Genomic DNA, 26,242 nt, shown 5'->3' on the forward strand with positions numbered 1-26,242 from the left:
CTTTGAGATCAGTGGGCCAAGGTTGGGCAGAGATGCTTATTGCTTAGGGAATCTCCTTGACACTTAACCAAATTTCAAAATTTTATTCTCAAAGGTATCAACACTCAGCCAATTTTTTGAATTTTTTCTCCCCAAGGTATCAACCAATTTTCTGAAATTTTTTTCCCGAAGGTATCAACAATTAGCCAATTTTTTGAATTTTTCCTCTCCCAAGTATCACAACACAACCAATATTTTTAATTTTTTTTCTCCCAACAGATACCAAAATTTTTAAAAAATAAAAATCAATAGATAGAGGTTTTGGAAAGATACTGGAAGGAAAGAAAATATTCACAACCAACATACACAAATATGATTTAACACAACATATCACAAAAACCCAAAAAATGTATCCAAACATGGATGCAAGATTTGCATAGTATATCTAAATTGAAAATAGGTAAAAGTTGATGATTTTATCAATAGAAAGTCCTAAAGCCAAGTTACAATGACAAAGGTATAAAAAGAGCTTTGTAAAGAGCTGGAAGAGAACCTAAGGGAAGAACCTTTTGCAAGATTATAAGAATTACCTTTATAGATCAGGCATAACTGAGATGTTTACCAAATAGCAGGCAATGGCTATAGCTTCAGTGCAAAACTTTTGTTCGAGGCCAACAACACTAAGCATACTCCTAGTCCTCTCCATCAATATCCTGTTCATCCTCTTCGCAACTCTATTCTGTTGAGGTGTGTATGGAGTTGTCTTATGCCTCTCAATCCCATGGTCCTTACAGAATCTACCGAAATCTCCCGAGAAAAACTCACCGCCATTGTTAGTCTTCAAACATTTAATCTTTCTAATAGATTGATTCTAAAAAAGAGCCTTAAACTCCTTAAACTGACTCAAGACTTCAAATTTACTTATGAGAAAATAAACAAATGTCTTTCTATTGTAGTCATCAATAAATGATACGAAATACATAGATTTTGAGATCAAAGGAACATTAACAAAACCAAAAACATCAAAATGTATCAAGTCCAGCAACCCAAAAGATTTGTGAGAACTAGAGTAAAGCTAAACATGATTTTGTTTACCATAAATGCAGTGTTCATAGAAATCAAACTCAAGATTACAATCATCAAGCCCCTCTATAAGGCATTTATTTTTCAGGGTTTTGAGACCCTTCTCACCAATATGACCAAGTATTTGGTGCCATAACATTGTCTTCTGCACCAGGAGTTTCATCTCCAAAGCATTGGTACCCTTAGGTACCAAGCAAACATGACCATCAGATGTAGAAACAACATTCCTCTTCACATCTCGATTTGATGGTGAGGATTAAGAATCTAGAGCCCTTTTCTTGGACTCGATAGAATCACTATTGCATTGTGCAGTGCATGCATCCAACTTATACTAGGTGCCTATCTAAACACCCTTAGCAAGCATCATAGAACGTCCAATCATCTTGCATCCACCTTGCAAGAAAACAACCTGCACACCCACATCACTCAACATACTTATAGAGACTAGATTCCGTGTCAAACTTGGGATGTGCATAATACCATTGATCCCCTTCACTCTGCCATCGGGGAATCTAATCTTGAATCTTCCACGACCAACAAGTTTTAGATGAGAGACATCACGAGACACACCTTCCCACCATCATATTCTTCATACTTTGAAAACCAACCTTGATGTGAGGTTACGTTAAAAGATGCACCCAAATCTATCAACCACACATCTTTAGATGCATGCGTTGCCAAGGCTACGACAAATGCTTCACCGTCATCCTAAGAGGATTTGTATGAATTTGAATTATAGGGTCTTTTCTTCTTCTTTATCTCCTCCTTATATTCTTTTCTAAAATGACCAGTTTTGCCATAGTTCCAACACTTTGCCTTGGACTCTCCAGGAGACTTAGATCTCCCACGGGATTTGGATATGCCTCTTTCATCTTTCTTGTCCTTCTTCATGTCTTTCTCTTTTGATCTACCACGAACAACAAGAGCCTCCTTAGCTAAGTCAGAAGTCTTCCTCTGCATCTCTTCAGAATGTAATGATGCTACCACCTCATCCATCTTGAACTTGGTGGTTGTACTCCTAATAGCCATAACAAGGTGGTCCCATTAGTCAGGCAAAGAACACAACACAATCATGCAACTATCCTCCTCAATCTTGTCACCAACAAATCCCAACTAAGAAACAATCATATTGAAAGCATTGAGATGATCAACAACGGATCCTCCATCTTCCATCTTTAGAGAATACATTTTCTTTCTTAGAAGAAGCTTGTTTACTAGTGATTTAGCCTGATAAATGTCTCCAAGCTTCTTCCATAGATCTTCCGCAGTCTTCTCTTCATGGGCATTCAACAAAACAAAGTCTGCTAAAGAGAGCACTGTGAGGCCATTAGCTTTTCGATCCATTGTATCCCAAACATCATGCACTGTGTTTTGAGGTTTTGTTCTAGATATTGTCCCCCATAGATCTTGATCCACGATTATATCCTCCATTTTCAACTTCCAAAGTTTGAAGTTGTTGCCATTAAACTTTCTCCATATCAACTTTTGTGGATGTGCTTGCCACCTTCTTGCAACAAAATTTTGAAAATACTACAAAATCTCCCACACAAACTAAGATCAGTACAAAAAACCCGCTACCCAACAAAGGAATCATAATTGTCCAAGCTTTTTGATACTAACTGAAAGGAAGCTAAGATTCAAAAAATGCTTCCCAACACTAATCTAGTCGAGGAGAGTGCAAATTTTATTTACAATCTTTAACTATTACAGAATCAAAAACACATTCACAAGGAGATAATAAACATGCATAAAGATAAACACAATGAACACAAAATATATTGTGGGAAAATCCCTTTCGTGTGAAAAACCCCATACTCCAAAAGCACAGTACTTTGTATTCCAATAAACTAATGGTTACAATACAATATGAACACTTCGCTTCTTCAACACGAGTCTTCAATTGGTGCATGATTTGACAACATAGATGGCTCTATGCCCCTTATAAGACAACTTTAAAACGTAGCCGTTGATCATCTAGATTAGCAACTAACATGTTATCGCACATTGGTGGTGGACCCTAGCAATCACTCTCATGAATGAGCATGATCTGGCCACGTGTTATCACACATTGGTCACGAGAACATGGTTGAAATGAAGCTAATGTGTGAAAAACACTTCCTAACACTAATCTAGTCGAGAAGATAGTGCAAATTTTCTTTACAAACTTTAACTATTATAAAATCAGAAACACATTCACAAGGAGATAATAAACATGCATAAAGATAAACACAATAAACACAAGATATATTGTGGGGAAAACCCTTTCGGGTGACAAACCCCACACTCGAAAAGCGTAGTACTTTGTATTCCAATAAACTAATGGTTACAATACAATATCAACACTTCGCTTCTTCAATAGGAGTCTACAACTAACAACCCACAATCTGGATTCTTTTGGCAACATAAGACTTCACTTGCAAACAATAACATGACTAATACTCTCCAAGGCTGACTTTTATAGAGAAACACAACTCAAGATGAAGTTACAAGATGGAGTCGTGCAAAGCATTTTGCCTTATTTTTCGGCCACCAAAATCATGCAAATGACACATGTACATCTCCAAATGACTTTCCATTCAAACCTCCTAAGTTGGGCACCCAAAATTTACTATTTTGAGGTATGACAGATACTCTTACACATCTTACAACTATCATAACTTACAACACTTACAGTTGTAAGAGAATTCGTCATAAATGACAATTGTTAGCTTATTCTCTTACAACTTGTCATAACCCAACTTAGGAAACCATCTTCTCCATGCAAAAGGTATCTCCAACCACTTGTCCATTTTGTCATAGAATCTGTCATAGCACGACACTTATCAAGATCTTCAAAGTAGGATGCCAACATCCATATGTACAACATGTGTCATACAGTCACTGCCAAGTAGGATGCTACCCATCCTCTAGGTCCCATTAGATGAATAGACATTTGTAGGCAATTAAGTAAATAAAAAATAAATGCCATAACCAATGTTAGGATTTGCAAAGGTTGACACACCTTTATCCCAATAGTGGGGACCGTCGAATTGGAGGTCAACAAGCAAGACCTCTTGATCCCATCATCCTTTAAATCTACTTTAACTATGGTCCCATTTGCCACATGGTGCTCTCCCATAGTTTCGTAGAGGAAAACTGAAAGGTAAGGTAGTCCTCGTGAGGAACTACAACATAAAGAACAAGGCCCAATACTAGGGCATATAAGGTATGGTTCTTTGCGAGTGTGCGGAGAGTGGAATAACACTTACGTGCACATGGGAAATTTCTTCACTTAAGTTATAAGGGGACATATTTAGGGATTATTCAAAATATTTTGCTGGTCTATGGGTAAAGTGTTAGGAACGAGGGTCAATTGATTTGATGACAAGGTAGGCTTAAGTTATGACTACAAAAACTGGCAATCTGTCATTAGAGGTCAATGACGAAATAGAATGTAGGGCTAGCACATGAAAACAAGGGTTTAGGGTTTAAGGGATTGAGCAAGGTTTTATTCTTAATGGAGGGCCCATTAGGGTTTCTCAAATCCTCTACATCTGGGGGGCATGAAAATGCCAATAGTTTGTTGGAAAATTTGCAATAAACAAAATAAAAGTTTATTTTTAGGAAACCATCGATTCCCAATGATTCCTCAATGAACTTAGATTCATATAGAAAGGATGTAACACATTTTAAATTATGAAATTAAATAAACTAGCTCCTCAAGATCATTAGGTCTTGAAGGGTTAGGAGGGAATCAAAAGTAAAGTCGACTCAACCATAACCTTTCATTAGGTTGATAGAGGCAACATTTTTCCAAAGGCTTCTCACTTAGACTAGAGCAAGCTTGATTTCAATAGGATAGCTAAAAGCAACACTGTCACCTGTCATGCCAGTTTTAACATTTATAGAGGGGGATGGTGGAAGTGATGGAAGCTTGTGACCCATTACACATAAAACAATAATATTCTAGAAGGGGAAAGTCTAATAAGTTGCTTCAAGATTGAAATCAATATTCTTAAGTTGAGATGGGGAAGGGGATTCCAATCTTCTAATTGAAGATATAAAGAAGGCTTCCTTAAACGGAACTTATATATGAAGGGAGTTTGATGCTTGTTTAGTGACTTCTTGAAAAAAAATTTGAATCATTATTATAGGAAATGTAATAAAGTTGTGTATTACTCATCTAATCTAATTTTATGAAAACTTTTCAAACACTAGCCAACAAGATTCCGAAGACTATGAGATTAAACGAAGGGACTCGAGCTTGCCTATGCATAAGAAAAACGTCGATTGATTACACCTCCACTTCCAAAGTGGGGTTTGCTTTTTCCTTTGGCTATGTAGAATATTTCAATACGATTGAATAACATTCTATTTACCTTTGCGGTAGCCATTAACATGGGCTAATCTCCATCAAGATGATTTGTTCCTTCTAACATTTGGTGTGGCCAGTTGTACACAATGGCTCTATACTGTTTTATTTCTTAGTGATATTTTTATAATATATTATTGATTTTGTTGACTCTTGAACGATAAGCAACCTTATTATTGTAAAGGAGAGGTAATGGGACATTTTCGATGTAAAAAGGAAAATTTGTTTTTATTTCCACTAATGATGATATAAGATAGTTAATTTAAGAAGACGAGATGATTTGCTTTTTCACATATGTTCAAATGGAAATTATGCAGGAGCTTGGTACTTCGGACAAGCTATAAAGAAAAATCCTTTGATTTTCTTTGTAAATTGCAATTCCCTCTTGCTCTTTGCCCGCTTTTATCATGTGGGTTTTGAAAACCCTAGCTTTCGTCTCAGCAGCCTTTGCCTATTGCAGGATTTTGTTATTTCTTTCTCAGACATCATTCATGTCAAGTGTTTTCCTTGTTGAACGTCTTTTATTTTCAATTCCATCGCACTCGCTCTTGATTTGGTGATTTTTCTTGTCGTTTGCTCTTTCTCTATCTCTATTCGCTGCTCAGCTGTTTAGCTTATGGGTGATTTTCTGAACTGCTAGTCCCATTCACTTGGCCTTCAAGGAACGGCTTTTCTGGAAAGCAATATGAATTTAGAATCATCTCTTTCAGTTTGTGGCTCTGTTTTGTTCACTTGCAGAGATTTGGCTGGGGTTCTTTTTGAGCGACATATGGAATTACTCCTTGGTTTTTTGTCATTGTTTTGTGCTTCAATATCTGGTGTATTTTATTTCTGGCGCTTCCTTCCATTTTCTCTCTGTCGACGTGATCCCAAATTGGAAAACAAGTCTCACAGATGCAGCTATTCCACGAGTCAAAGGTTTTAAAAGATGAAAATAAAATAAAATTATAGCATAAATTTGAATCTAAATTTTTAACAGTGTTGTTTGATAATATTTGTAATTTGTGAAAATTTTCAACTTAATTCTCAAATCCATACTAAAATTTCTTAATCGGACAGGATACAGGTAGTTTAGTCTGCTAATTTCATTTTTCATTGGGTCTGATAGATTCTCGTTTTTGTCCAGTCTGCTTCGGGCACTGTTTTTACACCTTTCTGGATTGAGTGTTTCTGGAATAATCGTGTTTCTTGCACCGCTCAGGTGTGTGTCAGGTGGCTTTTGAATTTGCTGTATTTTTTATTGTTAATTCTTTTTCACTTTGCAGCTTCTCTTTTGAGGGCCCCAAATAAATTATTTGAGATAGAATTTGTGTGTAGCAAGTTATTTAAGGAAGTTTATATTTATAATTTTCGATGGTTTAAATAAGAAAGGAAAGTGCCTTCTTACTTTTAATGCTCCAAAAAACAATCAACTTCATTTGGAACTTCCTATCTATAAATATTTTAAATAATTGTTTTGAATATTTAAAATAATAACAAATAAACAATAATTTATTCCAGATTTTTAATATTAATAATTTTAGATATTTTAAAAAATTGTTTATAATGCTTGCAATCTTAAATATAACAACAATATTTTTTATATTTTATATCTAAATTTTATTAATTTTGTCATTTCACATCCTTCTTTCTATATTACAAATGCAGTTTCAACACATTGTTGTTTCTATTCCATCTTTAATCCTCTGCTCAAATGCTCTTATCCTACTCTTCTTTAAATTCATTTGTGGTGGTCTCTAATCCAAACACTTCGATGTTGTCACTTTATTGGATTCAACTACTATAACATGACATTAATTGTATTCATTTTGGTGGGAGAGCTTGGGCCAAAAACCTAATTATCAATCGTAGTGGAATTAAAGGCAACAACATTAAATGTGTATATGATGACATGTTTCTCCTCATCATGTGACAGCGATTTCAATCTTGACTTGCCTTCTCCATTCAACTATTAACAAGGAAGGCTCTTGAAACACAAGTTATAATTAGGGCATCAAGTAGATAATAGTCACCATTTCAAAGCAACTTAAAATCTTAGGAAGAACTCTTCTAGCTTTGTGTAAAGTCCATAAATGAAAGCAACTGACTTGAAGTAACTCACAAACAAGCTAAGATTCTAGTAAGAATTCATAGAAATTCATGAATACATCGAGTTAGGTCCTACAAATAAGCCATGAACTTCATGGCAAATCATTTGTCTAAGCAAGCCTCAAATAGCTAAGAATTATATATTTTGATCTATAATTCACATCTAACAACTATTAGTCACATCATGTTTGTCTGTGGTACTTGTTCACTATCAGTTTCCATTGGTTCCTTGTTTGTCACCTTCTATTGTGATTGGGCATGTACCTTATTGGTTTGTGGCATTTTCATCATCCAAGGACTAGGTGACACATGAGCAGTTTTTAGAGACATCATCATATATTTGGATTTGGATTCCTACATTTTCTAGTTTATGGGAGTGGTTTTTCACATTTGTTGTGGATTGGTTTCTTCCAAAGGGGAGAAATTTTGTTTGTAGGCAGTGGATCATGTTTTATCTTCACACATTCATCATTGGCATAGGAGCTGCTTCTTCATTTCGTGGATTCTTATCCTCATTTTCTCTCTCTTATGGGGGGGCATTCATTATAGTTCTATGGCTGATTCAATACTTGGGGGGCCTACTTGGAGTCGTCATTCATCTTAGTCACATATAGTACCTTTTCCTTTTTCATTGCATCTCTCATTTTTAGAGAGCGATTTTTTCCTATTTGGTTTTTCTCCCTTTCTCCATTTAGAGAGACCTCATTAGTGTGAGTTGCACTGCTTTTCATTGGTTTGTACATGAGTACCTAATTAGGCCTAGTTGTCACGACTCATTCATGCATGCCCTTTGCATTCTTTATTAGCTCTTTAGCTTATCCCCAAGTTAATCTTAAAGGGAGGTGTTGGAGTAATTTTAGGACAATTATCTAATTATTTATTAATTAGGTCCTTTAATTGTTTTTTCACTTAAGCTAAGCTTAGGTGCTTTTTTGTTATCTAAAGTTTGCTTTTCTAGAATTAGTTCTAGTTGTAGTTGAGCTTAATTTAGCTCCTACTTTGCATTGCTTTAGTTCTCGTAATTTTAGCATTAGGTTTTGCACCTTGGGTTTCATTCATCCTTTATAAGGAATCATTCATTCATTGTAATTGTGTCTCCAATCACTGTTTGTGCAATAATATAGACCTACTGCAAAATTAAAAATATGGTGCATTGCTTAATGCTATTAAGAATTTTAGGCCTTACTTGGCTGGAGCTGAATTGTTGCATATGTTCCCCATACAACTGCAATAGATATTTTCACACAACAGAAGGTCAATGGTAGGAGATGCAGGTGGATGAACAAAATTCAAGAATTCAACATTGAAATTTAGATAACGAAGCTCGTCAGAGGACAATGATTAGCAAAGCTTATGGTTGAATCAAACCTAAATGTTGTCAAGCTTAATTGCCTAGAAGATGAAGCTTCCTCAAAAGGTTTTAAAATAGAAAATTCCCTATGGTATGGAGATATTGTGCATTACCTACACAACATGAAATATCTGGGCATTATGGCTAAAAAGTAGAAAAAAACATTAAAACTTCAATCAATTAAATATGCTATCATAAAAGAGAAATTGTATTGGAGAAATAACAATGATGTCTTTTGAAAGTGTTTGGATGAAGCCAAAGCTTCTAAGGTGTTATAAAAAATACATAGTGGGAGCTATGACAAACATTCATGGCAAATACAATTACCTATTGAATAGTAAGATCCAACTCTTGGTGGCTAATTATGTTTGTCGATTCTCATAAGCTAGTAACGAAGTGTGATGTGTGCCAAAGGTTCTTGAGTAAGTTATATAATTTAGGATCCTTACCTTTAAGACCTATAGTCGTGGAGCCCCCTTTACAACAATGGGGAATTAATTTCATAGTTGAAATCATCAAAAAGATCTAATGGAAAATTCATGTAGATACTTGTTGAAACAAATTATTTAATGAAGCGGATCAAGGCTATCCCAACCTAAAAAGCAACAAACAAGGTGGTAGTAGTTTTTTTAATGGAGCATATTATATCAAGGTTTAGAGTTCTAAATAACTTGATAATAAATAATACAATGTGCTTTAGGTTTGTCAAAATTATTGTTTTTTGTTTTGAATATGAAATAAATTTGTCTTATGCATCTTCCCTATCATTCAGAAGGAAATTTGCAAGCTAAATCCAACAATAAAAGCTTGATGAGGATAATAAAAAGGATGATAGGAAAGGACAAGAAGTTTTAAGATTCCACATTGAGATTAGCCTTGTGGGTTGATAGAGTTACATTTATGAAATTTACAAGAAAGTCCCCTTATGATTTGGTGTATGGTATGTATGTAGTAATTCCTCTAGCGACTTGTTGCCTAATTACAAATTTTTTCAAGAATATGATGCATATGTGGGAGATGCCATGCTTAACAAGACCAATCATTTGATTGAATCTGATGAATCTAGAAGGCAAACCTAGGTAGTTAATAGGAGGAAGCAACACCAAGTTAAGTATTAGTTTGATTAGAAGGTACGTGCCAAAAAAAATGAGTTTGTTGATATAGTTGGTGATGTGGAATGCAAGGTTTCAAGATACGGTTAAGCATGGGAAGTCTGATGTTCTATGGCTAGGGCCATATACGATTTCAAACACTTATGGAGAGGATTCATATTTTTTGGAAAGTATTAGTTTTCTTGAGCTCTGTTCTCTTTTCTATGCATATTTGTTTAGTCTCTTCCCCTATTTGGTCTTATGCAACTATGATTGTCTTTAACTCATAATAAAATGTGTTTATGTAATGTTTGGTGTATTTGTGTTTGGGTTGATCTATGACCCGAAAGTTTGAATTCTTACCATATTTCACTATAACATGCATCCCTGAACAATAGCCACTATTAGGTATTACAAGTTTTTGTGCTCCCATCTCATTTCGCATCATGTATAACCAATCCAAGAAATCTTTATCAATTTGTGATATTTAGGATGTGTCTTTAGTCATTGTACTCGTATCCCTTATTCCAATCTAAGTAGCCAAATTGAAAAGGAATTTTTTTTTCAAGTGTGAGGGTTGTTGAGGTTCCCATCTTGCTTAATGGTGAATTAAGTATCTCCATTTTAGTTTGTGGTAATCTTCCCAAGTTTGGGACCCTTGACACTTGGGAGATTATTAGGCCTTAGGGATTTGGGGCACAACTCAAATCACCAACATAGGGTAATTATTTTTATTGTGAATACATAAAATGATTTTTCACCACTACCTTTCTTCCTAAAGGCTTTACAATATGAGATTACATGAGTAGCTCATATTTTTGTTCAATGTACTCATGAGACAACAATATTTGTCTCTAGGAGGATGCCTATTACGAGGGTGAATTGTTGGTTTAATAATTGTTAGTTAACAAACTCAAAGACAAGTTAGGAACGAAGCTAAAAGACTATAATAAGGAAAATGAAGTTCTTATTAGGAGTAGGCATTTGAAGGACTTGTACATCTTCACACATTCCTAAGGAAAGAAGAAAATAGTGTCAAAGGAAGTTGGTATTGCAATTGTTACCATCTAGAGGATAACTTTTTATAGAATTTCTTAGCTAATAAGTAATACTCAATGACATTAAGGTGGCAAGAATTTAGTGATATAGACCTAACATGCTAAAGCATCAAAAGGTATGGGGAAAAGTTTGTGCCCAAAAGAGTAGCCCAAGACAAGGTCTTCTTTAGACTACAATCCATTGAAAAATTCTACAAGAGAGAACTTTCAAAAGGGAGGTTTGTTGGCTCATTCAAATATGAACTGGATAAAAATGCTGAGGAAAATGTGGACAACTTTTAGTCAAATGCATTATTAATTTGATATTTGTAATAGTATTCTTAAATTTTTTTGATATCAAATGCATAATTTTATTTGGTATATTTAATTGTATTGAATGTTGGCATCTTAAAATCTACTTATAATCCTTCAAAGGTCTTTTGGTTCATAGCTCCTACAATGGTTTGTTGGGCAATTTGGAATGAACAGAACAACTTAAATTTCTAGGCAAACATCAACTCTCTAATAACTCCTCAATGCAATCAAAATCATTTCAAAAGGAAGAAAACCATTAAAATTATGGAATTGAAGGAACTAGCTACTTGAGATATAGGTTCTTCAAGTATTGGGAGGAAATCAAAAGTAAAGTTGACTCACAATAATCTTTCATTAGGTGGATAGTGTGTGTGTGATGTCATGCCCAAAATTTAGGGCAAAAACGGAACAATTTTTTTTTTTTTAAAATACTAATTAATTAACAAGTTCGCTCACACGACAAGCTTTATTGAAATCTCCATAATTATATTCGAGCTAATTATGAAATGAACCAAGCATTGATAATTTGTTTAATTCTAATTGCGGAAAACTAACTGGTTTAAATTTCATCTCCATGAGATACCTAGTCATTAAGTTTATTAAATCAATCATGCTAAAGGAATAGGAGAGGAAAATTAATTCAATCTCCACTATGACTATATAGTCTAAACTTCCATTTATAAATTTCTATTAATAACTTACTCCAAATTATAACCATAGTTATATATATATATATATATATATATATATATATATATATAATTAAATACTTACTCCAAATTATGACCAGAGTTATATATATATATATATATATATATATATATATATATATATATATATTTTGATTCTTTTTCAAAAAACACAATAACTATCTAACATAAAAATCAACATTTCTCCAACCCTATTTAGGGTTCTATTTTTTTTTATATATACATTAACAATTCTAAATTATCATAATATTTTAAATTCCTTTGCCCTAGCCCTACCCGGGCTAGGGTTTAATCTTTTTTTATTACCACTAATTTATTTTTTCACAAGGCCGAACAACGGCGGTGGCCATATTTTTGTGCAAGGTTTTGAAGAAGGCGCAGGAGAAGGGCTGCGGGCGCCACTGTGTGGGCGCACAGTGGGCGCTGCGGCACCACTGTGTGTCCACACAGTGGGCGCCGCTAGCGGCTCACACCACCGTGTGGGCACACAGTGGCGGCCGCGGCCGACCACTGTGTGTCCACACAGTGGGGAGCCGAGCGGCTCTCACTGTGTGTTCACACAGTGGGCGCCGCGCGGCCCACACTGTGTGAACACACAGTGGGGTCCGCGTGGAACCCAAAAAAAATTCCTTTTTTTTTTTAATTTAATTTTTTAAAAAATATATATTATATATATATATATATTTATATAAATTTATATATATAAAAGTTTTATGGGTGAATATATATAAAAATACATTTTTTTTTTAATAAGATTTACATACAAAATTTTAAACAAAATAACAAAGGGGAAGCATAATGTAAATCAAAATTTCATGTGCACAAATAAATAAATATATATATATATATATATATATATATATATATATATATATATATATATATATATATATATATATATATATATATATATATATATAATTGGCATATAAACTTAAGCCCTTTTATTTATTTATTTTAATTGCTGATAAAAGAAATCGATGTAGATCTTTTGCCTAAACTTTTATTCTAACACATCTTTTTTTTAAAAATACATCATACGAATCTGAATAAAACACATTCATTGATTTTTTTCCACTAATAAAACAATTACTTAAAGCACCCTTACCCTTTTTAAATACTTAGGATCTTTCAGCAAAATAATTCACACTTTTCAACAAGTAGAATATAGATAAAATTTATTTGAAAACTAATTTTTCCATAATACAAAAGAAGCTTTTGCATGCAACTTAAGGAGGCTTTTCTTTTTACTGAAACAAAAAACAGAAGTAGAAATAAAACAAGATCTCTTTTTACAACTCTAAGATATTCTGAAAATTTACAGGATATTTCCTTGTTTAGCTATACAATAAATCTCAAGTCAAATTTCAAGAATTACAACTTGCTTCTCTTTTCTATGACTGAGGCATACTTCTATGACAAATTTAAACAAATATTTGCAACTGGATTTAAGTATCTTCAACAATAATCTTCTGTGTCTTTTCATGGCACCTATCCTCTTCTCCTGACTTTCCTGCTTAATAGAAACACAAATATGACCACGGAGTGCTCACCTCCCAGCCTAGGCTAACTGGTAGCCACCTCCGAGCTCGGAGAACCAATTCCTAGACGGGTAACAAACAGGCAAACACATAGAAAGCAAATGCATACAGATTTTCCAGACACATTCCCAACTTGGCTTTCACAACACCACACTTTGGTGATGAACATTTTCAAAGGGTGGTAGTGGACCAATACCCTGAGGAGAACTGCAAGTATAAAATAAACAAGAAGCCACCTCATGGCACAATAATAATATCAAGATTCTCAACCCCTTATTCCTTATGCCCCCCAAAGACATTCTAGCCTTATATCCCTCCTTATGACCCCCATTGCACAAACAGGCCATGCAGCAAGGGTCACACAAAGATCCCTTGTGATCGCTCTCAAAAGAGAGTCTCTCACTCGAGGGTTGTCACTGCTACCACCCTCAAGATCCTCTTCTCTCCCAAGAGAAAGAGGTCTTGAGAAAACTCCCAAAACATAAACAAACCATAATGCAAAAATACCAAAAGATTTTCTAACAAAAACTTTCAAGAACACAGATTTCTTATACCAACAAACTTCCAGACATAAACAAGAAAAAGACATTAAAATGAATAACTGAAACCAACCTTAATCTACCCAAAGGTATTATGATATTTGATGAAGAGCTGCCCAATCCACGAATCTTTTTCCTTCTACCCTTAATCAATTTTTCTATACCATAACATTATTTTCTTTTCAAATTTTCTCTTGTCTCCAAAAATGGAGAGTGGGTGATTACCCTCCAATTCTCAAAAATCTTCCTTAAGAAGCTCACTCTCTGAGTTCTCACAAGTTTCTCAAAAAAAAAAAACCAAAAAGGGAAGAAAGCAAAAATGCAAAAAGACTCTCATTCCAAAAGGAAAAATCTTGATTAGATTTAACTTCTAATTTTCAATTTTCGCTCAACTCAAAAAAGCCAATTTTTAAAGCGTTAAAAAAATCATTATAAAGTAGAAACTTGCCTAAAATTACCCCTATCCCCTAGGTATACCTTATGGGCTTTAGGAAACCCTATTAAACTACCCCTAGGTGTCCATTTAACCCATTTTAAACTCCTCTGAAGTTTATTTTCGGGTCAAACATAAGCTGACCTCCCCAAATATTATATTCCCAAAGTATTTATAACAACACATTATTTAATTTAAGAAAAACTATAATTAAACACTTTCCCACCTAGAGACAAAATAAAACATTTAAATTTAAATCCACACATGTGTCAAGTGACACAAATAAAACACTTTTACAAAAATAAAACACGAAATTGTCTCTTGGGGTTTTTACACAATAAATTTAATTAACACTTTAACACTCATGCAGCATATACTGTTACGAATAAAATACAACACAAACGGGGTGTTGTCTCTCCAAATAGACAAACCCTGGCTTACAAACTTACATAAGTCTAGGTTTGATTCTCCGTAATTTTCCATGGTCACATGGTAAATGTCCTGCGCATCTCAATTTACACATTAGTACTTCCAAATATCCATATATAATATAATTCAATAATATAACAATACACATCATTACTTGCATACAATTTTCATTTGCACAGATTGAATACATCTTTTATCAAGCAATTTCATATAAGCAATTTCATCCCAATTCACATAAACTAAACATACATCATAGTTCTATATTCAGAGTAAAGTCCTGCAAATTAAATAACGACATCTATCATCACAATATCATCCTATCTAACAATCATGTAGTGTTCTATCTCACAAAGCATGTAAGTAAATCATCAAATCATAGCAATGTTGTCCAAATCTTGAAATCATATAAGTTCTAAGTCTCAAAATGCATCAAAATAAAGTATCCATAATAGTCTAAATATAAAATCCACTGAATGTCAGACTGAGTCGAGGTGAGGCCTCAAATGTGAAAAGTGGATTGGTATTTGCAAGCTGTAAGACACAACACTTCAATAAACCATTATTTGCATGGGTTGGTTAATAAAAAATGACAAAATGAAATCTACTGCAAGTCGGCTTATTGCCTTCTAGTAGATGCGAGTTTAGATTGCTCTCAGATTGCTAAGCTATCCAGTGACTAGACAACAATTAAACGAAATATTTTTATCTATATGAGCATAAGATTGAGCTAGATGAATGCTTGATTTAAGCTAGATGAATGCTTGATTTGCAAGATTTAATCTTAACATGATTTAAACAATATATGAATATTTAAGCTAAATGATTAAAGCAATATGAAATAACTAATATGCAATATCTCAATGCAAATTCTCAATGAACCTAGAGTAAAAACAACATAATAACAATATATTCTCCAAGATCTTTGAATGAGAGATGAGAGCCCGAATTTATAGAAAATTCAGAAAGAAACCAATGACTGAGATCAAATGATGATGAGCGATCAAGATTTTTCAAGAGGAAGCACAATCCAGGTGAATTGATGTGATTGGATGCTTTTCTCAGTTTTAAAGTAAATTGAACTAAAATTAAGATAAAATTAGGAAAAAACCAATTTATTCTCTATTTCATTCAATTTTAATATTTAATTGTTTTAATTGCTTTCTTTGAGATTATTTATCAATTTTTAATTTGTTTTTCAAGATTATCTCCAATTGATTTCTTTTCTCAATTTTTTTTTTTTTTTGTCAATTAATTTTTTTTTTGATTTGTTTCCTTTTTTGAAGATTTGTGCTCATAATTTCCAATTCCTCTTTCTTGATTTGTTTCCTTTTTTGAAGAATTATGACAATTTTTATTTATTTTTCAAATTAATTCCTCTTTTTGATGATTTAATGGCAAATTGATTTATTTAATTAAATATGCAAAAGATATTTAATTAAAATAAATAAGATAATTGTTTAAAATGATTTACTTGGAATGATTTAATTAATATTGAGTGATTAATTTTGCTGTGACATTGATGATTTTAGAAATTAATTGTGTACTTAAGATTTATTTAATTGCCTTTGATTAGGACTTTGGTGACGTTGTCGAGATTAGGGGCTCATGGTTTAGATGACCATTTTTAGAGTATTATAGATAGGGGTAACATTTTTTTTAACCCTTCTAAGGACCAGACCGAGTTCAATTTTGATAGGGTGGCTAAAAGCAACCTAGTTACTTCTCATACAAGGTTTATTATAAGAATCATGGAAGGGATGGTGGAAGTGATTGAAGCTTGTGACCCATTACATAAAATAAGAATGTTGTAGAAGGGGAAAGTCTAATAAGTTGCCTCAATAATACCCTTAAAATCATTATTTGGAGAGTTGAGGTGGGAAAGAAAATCCAATGTTCTAATTGAAAGTATGAAGGAGGCTTGTTCAAACTTAAGTTGTATTCGGAAGTTTGAACCAGTGGTACAAGGAATGCAATAAAATTACATATTGAATATCTAATCTAGCTTTAGCAAAAAAATTCAAACAATTGCTAAAAAGATTCCCAACACTTCCAAGACTAAAACTAGTGTAGCTTGGCTATGTATAGGAACACTATTGTTGGGCACTTGAGGTGAGTGTCACTAGCATAGCATGGCATGGATTGGGAATGATTGTGCCTCAAGTACCAAAGTGGGGGGTTGCTTTTTCTTTGATTAAGTAGGAGCTCAAGATGATTGGATAGATGAAGTGATTGTACTTCCACTTCCAAAGTTGGGGGTGCCTTTTTCTTTGGTTGTGGTGGAGCTTGAGATGATTTGATCGACATAATAAATGTGCCTCCAATTCCAAAGTGAGTGGTGCCTTTTTCTTTGGCTATTAGGATTAGAAAGATAGAGTGATTGTGGCTCCACTTCCAAATTTGGGGGTGTCTTCATGGGCCAATCTCCATCGATATGATTTGTTTTGGTGGGGCCACTTGTCCATAATAGCTGTAGATCATTTTATTTCTGGGTGGTATTTTTTATAATATATTATTCATTTCGTACCGGGCCTCAACAAAAGTTGTGGTTTTTTTTTTTTTAATTGGATTGAGTTCTCAACAAAAAGTGCATTCGCCTATTTCGCTCACGAAAAACGGCTGGAAGTAAAAGAGTTGAGGGAAAAGAAGGAAGATGAGCAGCAGCCGCGGGTACCCAAAACTGAAGCGCCGAACGCCAAGCCCTCCTCCTCCTCCTCCTCCTCGGCGCGAAAGAGGAGAAAAATCTTCCAAGGATGACGCCAACGCCTCTGATTCTGCACCTCGTTACACAGCATATCCCACAACTTTGCTAGTTAGAAACCTCTCTCAAAACACAAGGTTCCAATTTTGCACTGAAAGTTTTCGTTTTTTTATGTTTCTTGTTGCAGACAAGGCGAATTATCTCTTTCAACCCATCGTTTTTATCAAGCCACTGTTTCTTTATTCTGGAAAAATCCCTATTGCGTTGCGATAACCAAAAATATTCTTATCGATTGATTTCTGCGTTTTCTGTCTATACCTCCGTCTCGATTGATTTCTGCGTTTTCTGTACATGTTCCGAACCCTTATTGATGCATTGCTCACTTCACCAAAACCAAAAATATTATTTTTACTTGTTTTTCTTGATGTGCAAATAATGTTACTGCCTCTAGTTTCAGATTTTTTATTTTTTATTTTTTATTTTTCGGTTGTGAAAAGTAAGATGGTCAAATAATATAAACATAGTTATAGTGTTCCTAACGCTGTTTTAAATAATTTTAGAGCTGTGTTTAAGCTTAAATGTTAATCGAAAAAGGATTAATAGTATTACTGTTGTTAGTATTCATTTGATTAAAAATATTAGGTGATGTTATATTAATAAAATATAATTTAATATGTGTAGATATGACATTAGGGTTTATATTAATAAAATATAATTTAATATGTTTAGATATGACATTAGGGTTTATATTAATAAAATATAATTTAATAATTTTAGATATGACATTATATTTTATAATGTGGACATAAAATCTTAAATTTTAATAGAAAACTTATGAAATAAGCTACTCTAAAATTTTAATAGTTGAGTATTGATATTTATGGATTAGATTGTGTAAGTATTGATGCTGCTTAGATTTGAGTCCAATTCAAACAAGATCGATTCTTTTGATGTTGGATTCATTTGGGATGAACCCAAGCGCACTCGAGCCAAATCTCCAAGACAAACCATTTTTCCTTATCCCACTTTTTTTTCTTTTTTCTTTTTGCAAGGAGAAACTAACTTTGATGCTTCCACTTCTCAACATGTTGCACTTAAGTTTGAATTCAAACACACTTTTAGTGCACACGTTTTTTATTAATCCAATCTGGACGATGATGATATTGATGATTAAAACTAATGGTTGAGTTAAATAATATTATATTAATATTGAACTTGAAGTAATGATGAATAATATATTATTTATGTTTTAAATGACATAACAAACCATAACAAACCTAACCCCCAATTTCTTTTTAAAAAATCCATGAACTCAAACTACAAGCCATAACATAGTTATCCAAAAACAACAATGATCGAGATTAAGGATTGTGGAGATTTGATATCATTAATTTTAACATTTATTAAAAATAATTATATATAATTTTATTAGACACAAGTTAAAATTCACAGGTAATGAATTGTCTCCCATAAATTCATTAATTTAAAGTAAGTATTATGATACCCACAAATAAAAATTATATAAAAAAGGTGAGCATAGCTTATATGTGGTTATGTGTAACTACTATTAAGATTTGTCTTTCAATTTTAATGGAAATTTTTTAGCCCTAGTTTGGGTTGCACATTAGCAATACAATGTTGTTGGGATAAACAGATTAACTTTACTAAGACTAAAGGTATACAAAGTATGAGGGGTTCCTGCATGGGTTTCGATATTGGCACTACTTTCTTGTTTTAATTAGCATTGAGTTCCTTTGGACACTTATTATCATTTTAGTACTCTCTAGTTTGATATAATTGAAGTAATATTTCCAAGTGACATATGTGTAAATGTAGTATTGAAAAGTCAACCAATATCACCCAGAATCAACATAAACTATGTAAAAATTTCTTATGGTAAGCCTTCGAAAGGATGAACCACCTTCAAGCAAACTACGATTTACAATAGAACTACAATGTTTAAAAAATTCAAGCTGGTGAAAAAATTGGCATTTGAGACATGAAATTTCCATGTGTAGGAGTTTGTCACTAATCATGAGGCCTTGGTATATAATACACTAGTTGAATCGAAGCCTTGTTACGCTCAAGATTGCTCAAGATTGTCCTTTGATGAATACCCTTGTGAAGTAGATGGGGAAGAGTTGAGTATCCATGTGTCATTAATCTTCTCCATAGGGAATGGGTTGAGGTGAGAAGATTATATATGAGCTTGTGCTTTTTAATGAGTGAAAAATGGAATGTTCCTAGGAGATGCATCCCATAAAACCAAACATTTTTGGCATGCGTATGTCCCCAAAATGTAGGAATTGAGGGGAAACATCCCCACATTGTTTTGATACTACCACACATGTTTAGGGATGTTTTCAGGACATCTCCATCAAAGAGGGGACATTTGTAAGATCCTTGGGACTCTTAAGGGATCTGATCGCATCTCTTGGATGCACCAAAAATGCCTAGGTATGCCCTTGCATCATTCAACTCAAAAAGTGTGTTTTTCATGTTTATCAAGATTTGGTTACAAATAGTAAGAACTTAATCTTGCAAAAAACACAGTGATAAAATTGTAAAATGGCATCCTCCATGAAAGTTTGTGTGGTTTTAGTGCCCCCGAACCTTGCATGGGGTGTTGCCCCTTGACCACACTAGGAGGTCTACCCTTATATCTTCACCCACCACTACCCTACCATTGTCCTAATTGTCATCCCCGAATTTAGGCCCTTGGTCCCTCCCATCCTAAAATTGTTTGGAGCATAGGAAAATATTGTCTACCAACAAGTTTACAATCCCTTCACCAAGTCTAGATGAAGGGTCAATGTCATTCTTGTGGTTTTATTCTTCAAGGTTACATTAGCGATTTTCTTGTATGTCTCAAAATACACTCAAGAAAGATCATATTTAGATTTAATCTTGGGCTAAGAGAGACAAGAGTGGGAAGATTTAAATACAAAATCAACAATGATACAAATGCCCCACCTAATAAATTTGAAAGATTTAATTCTAGAGGAGATAGCTAATCACTAACCTTGTTTGAACTATAATGGGGCTATCACAAATAGTGTTTATTGGTAGTAGTAAAACCATTCTTACATTTATCATTGGCTCATAAAAGCCATGGCTTAATATGCTCCCAAACTTTCTAAGGCTCTTATTTTTTCCAAATACTTTTAATATTGATAAGGACTTAGGCAGTACAGATTATTTAAAGCACTAAGCCCTACAAGCTTGTTTGCCATAATAGTTACTATGGATAAAATAATACCTATTTTATAACTTTCCAAGCCCTATCCCCTTCAATAGCATGCATGATCCCATTGGCACATAAGACCAAGCCATGCTTTTGATTTTAAATAAGAACCATATAATAAATATCCCAAACAATATGATGGAAACCATGTCATTTTCAATATTATACCATTGAAAAACCCATTAAAAAGTTTGTAATTTGTTGTAGATTGACATAGTGCCCAACAAGGAGAATGGTAGACATGGGGCAGCCTCATGCACCTTGTAAACGATTTGGAAAGGAGCTTGGTAATCTACTACAAATTTCTTCTTAGCTATTTGTAGGATATGAGTGCAAATGTTAACTAGGGAGGTTGGGCAAGTAGAGAGATTGGCAATGTATTTGAACATTCCCCCATTTTGTATCCACTTCAACTTAAATTGTTTTAGTTAGTGGGAGAAGAAATGATTGTGTCTAATATTGAGTTTTGGCACTTTGGTTCAAGATCTAGAAGTTAAGAAAAAGGTGTTTAGAGATTGAACAACATTTGCCACAAATCCTTATCCTTGGTTCTTATGAGGAAAGAGTCATAAATAATATTTAAGAATCGTTGAAATGAACTCTCACATGAGATACTTTATATAACACCCTTGGGAAGTTTAGTCCGACAATAAGCAACCAAAGCCCTTCATAGCAAGGATGTAGGAGGGATATAGATAGTAAGCTTGTTTGGTGGATTTGAAAAGACCACGTTTAGAAGATTGTTGTTCTTTAATAGTTTTGCAAGTAGTGGCATCTTTGGAAAGTGTAGCTACAAACTTGAAAGAGATTGGAACCATACTTAAGAGCTTGCAAGATGGTAGAATAAATGGGCATTATTTTGTATCATATACTTTATGAAAGTTGATTTTGATAAAGACAACCAACAAATTGGAGGTATAGACCCATTCCATCTCCTTTTAAACCACTAAAATATTGTCAAGGATGTGCCTTGTTTTGATACATATAGTTTTCTCAATTTTGATAAAGCTAGATAACAATTCCTAAGTGTGAATATACAATGCAGAAACATGTGTCCATAGGCAACCTTGCATGACCCAAAAAAGTTTCCTTATGAGTTTTTGGTTTCTTTAATTTTTGATAGTTTGTAGGTCAAGTTAATAAATTTTACTATATGGTAATTAGTTTTACTGTTACCTTCAATAACTAGGAGCTTAGTTATAGTTACCGTGTGTTAATTTAATTTTAAATACATATGTAGTGTTGGAAATTGGTAAAGCATCAAATTTGAAGTTGAGAATCATTACTGATGGTGTCAATAGGAATTATGAAAGACAATTCAATAAAATTGCTTTGCATATTGACCTTTTGCATTGATTGTTGGCAATATGTGTTTTCATTGATGTCAACTTGATGTTTGACAATATGTGTTGTCATTGAGGATTATATATGTTGTGGTCATTGATAAATCAGATCATGTGTGTCCAATATATTTGAGAGTTGTTGTGCCTCTAACATAGATGGTGTTTTTTGGATTAGCATGAAAGACAGTATGGAAGTCCAACAATTGTATCCATATTAGTGTACTAGTCTAGAAGTTCATTGTAAGTATATAATAACACATTGTTACTTATGTGTTATCCTTTGGTTGCGGGATGTTGTTGTAGTAGCGGGCAATTACATGTTCTGGGAGATTGTTGGTTGACATTTTGGATTCATACCTATGCTATTGTGGAAATTTATCTAAGTATTGAACAATGTATCTTCTCAAGTCTGTCAGTTGATATTGTGGTCCACACTGCCTTCATGATTTGGTTATGCAGTTCTAGAGTTAAGATGAGTAGTGTGTAAGGTGCCTATGTCCAGGATTTCATGAGATAATATCGTCTACAACAAAAGTTATAGGTGTTTGTCCTCTGAGTTACAATTCAACAACGTTATATCTCTTAGAAGTTTTACTAGAATGCTTCACATTCCTCTAGTTAGATAGTTCTAATTGTGTGGATTCGGGAATATATTTAGAATGGTATAGGGATTAAGAAATACGAGTTTCAATAAAATTGGTGGCCCGGAGTGCAATATTCGTCATGTTGAAATGTATTAGTCTATCAAAGTTCACCTATTTCTATTTTTTTAATGGATTTGTCCACTTGCACCAAAACTTGATGATCGATTTCTTCAAGAGTTTTTTGCGGAGAGTTTGTAGATGGTCTTCATTGCTCTCATCTTGGTAAACATGGTGATTTTCGTTTCTCCTTGGTAGCATGAAGGCTAATATTTAATAGTTTTGACAGTGGTTTTGAAATTTGGGCTGACAAGTTGAGTTCCTTCAATCGTGGTTGATCCTGACCTACTCTAATTGCTTTGAAGGATGTGATAAGATGTGTTTAAGGTTTAGCTATGCTTCGAGTTGATTTGCAATCTAATCTTGGTGTGTGATATATCTATTTTGAGTTGACCTATATTGGCTCACATGTTTCATTTGATAAGTCCTATGGATGCCGACCTAATTTATGTGTTGGTGTGTTGTGGAGGGTATATAAGGAAGGATAAATCATTTGTGTGTAGTTAGTGAAATAATGTGCGAAATAATCCGGTGATAAGTTAGTTGAGTATTAAGTGTGCGAAATCAATATGACTGAGTAATTATGCTACAAAGAGGACTGTAACTTGAGGATATGCCAAATACTTCTACTATAGCAATTCATGTTACATCTCGTTGTAATATTCATGTATCTTGCTAGGAGATAGGGTGTCTTTCCAGTAGGTCTTTTGTATCTTGCCTTGGGGTAGTTAACCACAACTTGCAAGTCCTTCAAAGAGCAATAAGCTTCCTTGGTAGTGTGCCTAAAAACACATTGTAATACTTGTTTCATATAGTGTGAGTTAACTCTCACCATGGTTTTTTCCTCCTTGAGTTTTTCACGTAAAAATCTTGATGTTTTTGTGTGGTGTATGTTTTGGTTCTATTCTTTCTTTCAGTGGTTCTAATTTAATGAATGAATGGTAAATAAATGTTTAAGTTTTGATTAACATTGATTCACCCCCCCGCCCCCCTGCTTTCAGCATTTGGGTGTGTTCAACATTGATAGCTAGAAATTAATTCATTTCTTTTGTGAAAATGTCAAGTGGCACCAAGGACACTTTTTAAATGCAAAAATTGTGAAATTGAGGGGTGAGTTTTAGGAATCATCCAAAACCACATAGGCACCAAACAAGAGTTGTGGGTGTTAATGTAAATTTTTATTATTATTTTAAATTTGATTTTGGGATTTGGAGGAATGAGGCATGTAGAGATGGTGCCCAAATAGGAGTTAATTTTGATTTCAAAACCTACAAAATATTTATGTTAAAAATATGGAAAAAAAAGAAGAGCTCATTAGGGGCTTGGCGGGATGGAGAGAAGTTGAAGTGAAGCATGAAATAGGAGCATACAACCAACTACAACGATGCACACATTTTTTATTTATTTTTATGTTTGTAGGTGCATGAAGCTACAAGTTAAAGATTGCAAGTTTATCCATCAAGAAGATCAATGATTTTGAAGTAAGACAACTCCACATTGCAACGAAGTTGCATTGTTTTTCTTTGTTGTCACAATCCAAAACATGTATGTTTGCATATGTGATTTATAATAGCCATTGTTGTTGTAATAAGAGATTTCCCACTCTTGTGAAATAAAACCAGAAAATAAACTTCTCTCATGATGGCTCTCGCTCTTGCAACATTTTTGAATAAGGTTCTCGCTCCTTTAATAGTTCCTATTCCTACCCATGCTTTGGCTCCTATCACTAATTTAATGTCTTTGCCTACTGTGCATATGGGGTTTGGCTCTTGTGTGGGGCTTTTTGTGCCCTTTTGTGATGTGGTTGGGTATGGGTTGCTTGCTTCCTCTACAAATGTGATTCATGTGGTTTTCGTGGAGACTCTCCTTGGTGGTTCCACCACCCCTGTTCTCACTGCTACTTGTGACAGAGTTTTTACCTCTATGCGTTCTCCTATTGTTGTGACTAGTGTTGTGGGTGTCAGGGTTCTCCATCCAAGGCCTCTTTACGTTGTTGGTGGACGGAGATGTGCTCATGTTGCTGAATTTGATGTTGCTTATCCTCCCAATGGGAAGTCTTGTCGTCTTCCTTGTGCCAAGACCTCGCCTGTTGTGGTTTATGGCCAAGATATGGTGGAAAATGTATACTTCTACCAACCCTATGAGTTGGTGTGTAGATTTGTTGGTCTCTAGCCTTCTCCCAGATCTTCTTCACTGGGTGATGGATTCTTGGAAGCCCTTAGTTACTAGTAAAATTGAGCTCTTCCCTTGTGCTAAGGGTTTATTCATTGCTTCTTTTGATGATCATGACTTTGTGCTAAGAAAGTTGTGGGCTTGGGGAGTAAACTCTTAGTCAAACCTTGAACAAATTCCTTTAACCATCTTAGTGAACTACTCAATGTGTGTTTGATGTGGGTTTGTCTTCCCAATTTTCCCTTTCATTTTTGGGAGAATTCTTGTTATGAGGCCATTGACAACTCTATTGGCTGCTTCTTGAAGGTTGATGATACCGCTTCCTTCATCGATCATTCTACATTTGCACACATTTTAACTGATATTGGCATGTCCATGCCTCTTCCTGGAGATGTGGTTCTCATGGTTGGGGATAGGCCATGAACTCAGTCACTAGGTTATGAGGGGGCCCCTTTTGATGTCATTGATGCTTCTCAACAGGTCACTTGGCCACAAATTGTTCGCTCTCACATCGTAAAGGCACTACTACTTGGTGGGAGGACACTAATAATGATCACTCAATTGCCCAAGATTCTAATTCTTCTTTTGATGACTCCTTCTAGGATGTTGGCGTGCCTCTTGTTGTTGGTGTGACCTCTTTGGTCCCTATTGGGGAGCCTCTTCTCAATGTGTGCATTCTAATTTGTCCTATGCCCCCACTCAGCCCCATCCTTTGGTGGAGGATGTTCCTGCTCTTCCACCTTCTGCTTTGTGTGCTAACAAGTTGCTTGTGAGGATCTCCCCTCATGCTTCGCCTTATATTAGTGTTCCTGATGACAATATTGTTCGAATTGTGTTAGTCGACGAAGAAAAGGTCCTTCCCGTTGTTCCCAAACTCTTCCCTGAGTTGTGGGCGTGAGTCCTACCCACTCTTGATGTGGTTTATTTGTAGCCTGGGTTGTGTTGTAAGTGGTCTTTTAATAGCCTGTGTAACATTGTAAGTGGTCTAAGCTTCTTTGCCTTTGAGGCTTTTGTTTGTAAAGTGTTGACACCCTAGTTTGTTGCTTTTATTAATAAAAACAAGAGATTTAGAGGCCCTTGTTTGGCTATACAGATTTGTGACTTTTTATGAAGATAATTTGAATAGTGTTGCATGCA

General features: G+C 34.3%; 1 protein-coding gene across 9 annotated transcripts in view; it reads left to right on the forward strand.

The window, feature by feature from the left end:
- The window catches only part of LOC131046296 (serine/arginine-rich SC35-like splicing factor SCL28), a 142,967-nt gene that overhangs the window by 18,699 nt on the left and 98,026 nt on the right, over positions 1–26,242 (forward strand). For 4 of the 9 annotated variants that reach the window (XR_009359222.1, XR_009105967.2, XM_057980024.2 and 1 more), the window contains exon 2: positions 6,540–6,614. The exons of 2 other annotated variants lie outside the window; for them this stretch is intronic. Coding sequence is in view for 3 of the 7 variants with exons in the window: in XM_057980020.2 (XP_057836003.1) it covers positions 6,540–6,614 (75 nt within the window). In the remaining 4 variants the exon portion in view is untranslated. Of the gene's footprint in view, positions 1–6,521; positions 6,615–17,534; positions 17,783–26,242 lie in introns of those variants that run through there. 3 more of the 9 variants (XM_057980016.2, XR_009359221.1, XM_057980006.2) reach the window with 3 other exon arrangements.

The sequence above is a fragment of the Cryptomeria japonica genome, chromosome 10 (genome assembly GCF_030272615.1).
Source record: "Cryptomeria japonica chromosome 10, Sugi_1.0, whole genome shotgun sequence".
Lineage (NCBI taxonomy): Eukaryota > Viridiplantae > Streptophyta > Pinopsida > Cupressales > Cupressaceae > Cryptomeria > Cryptomeria japonica.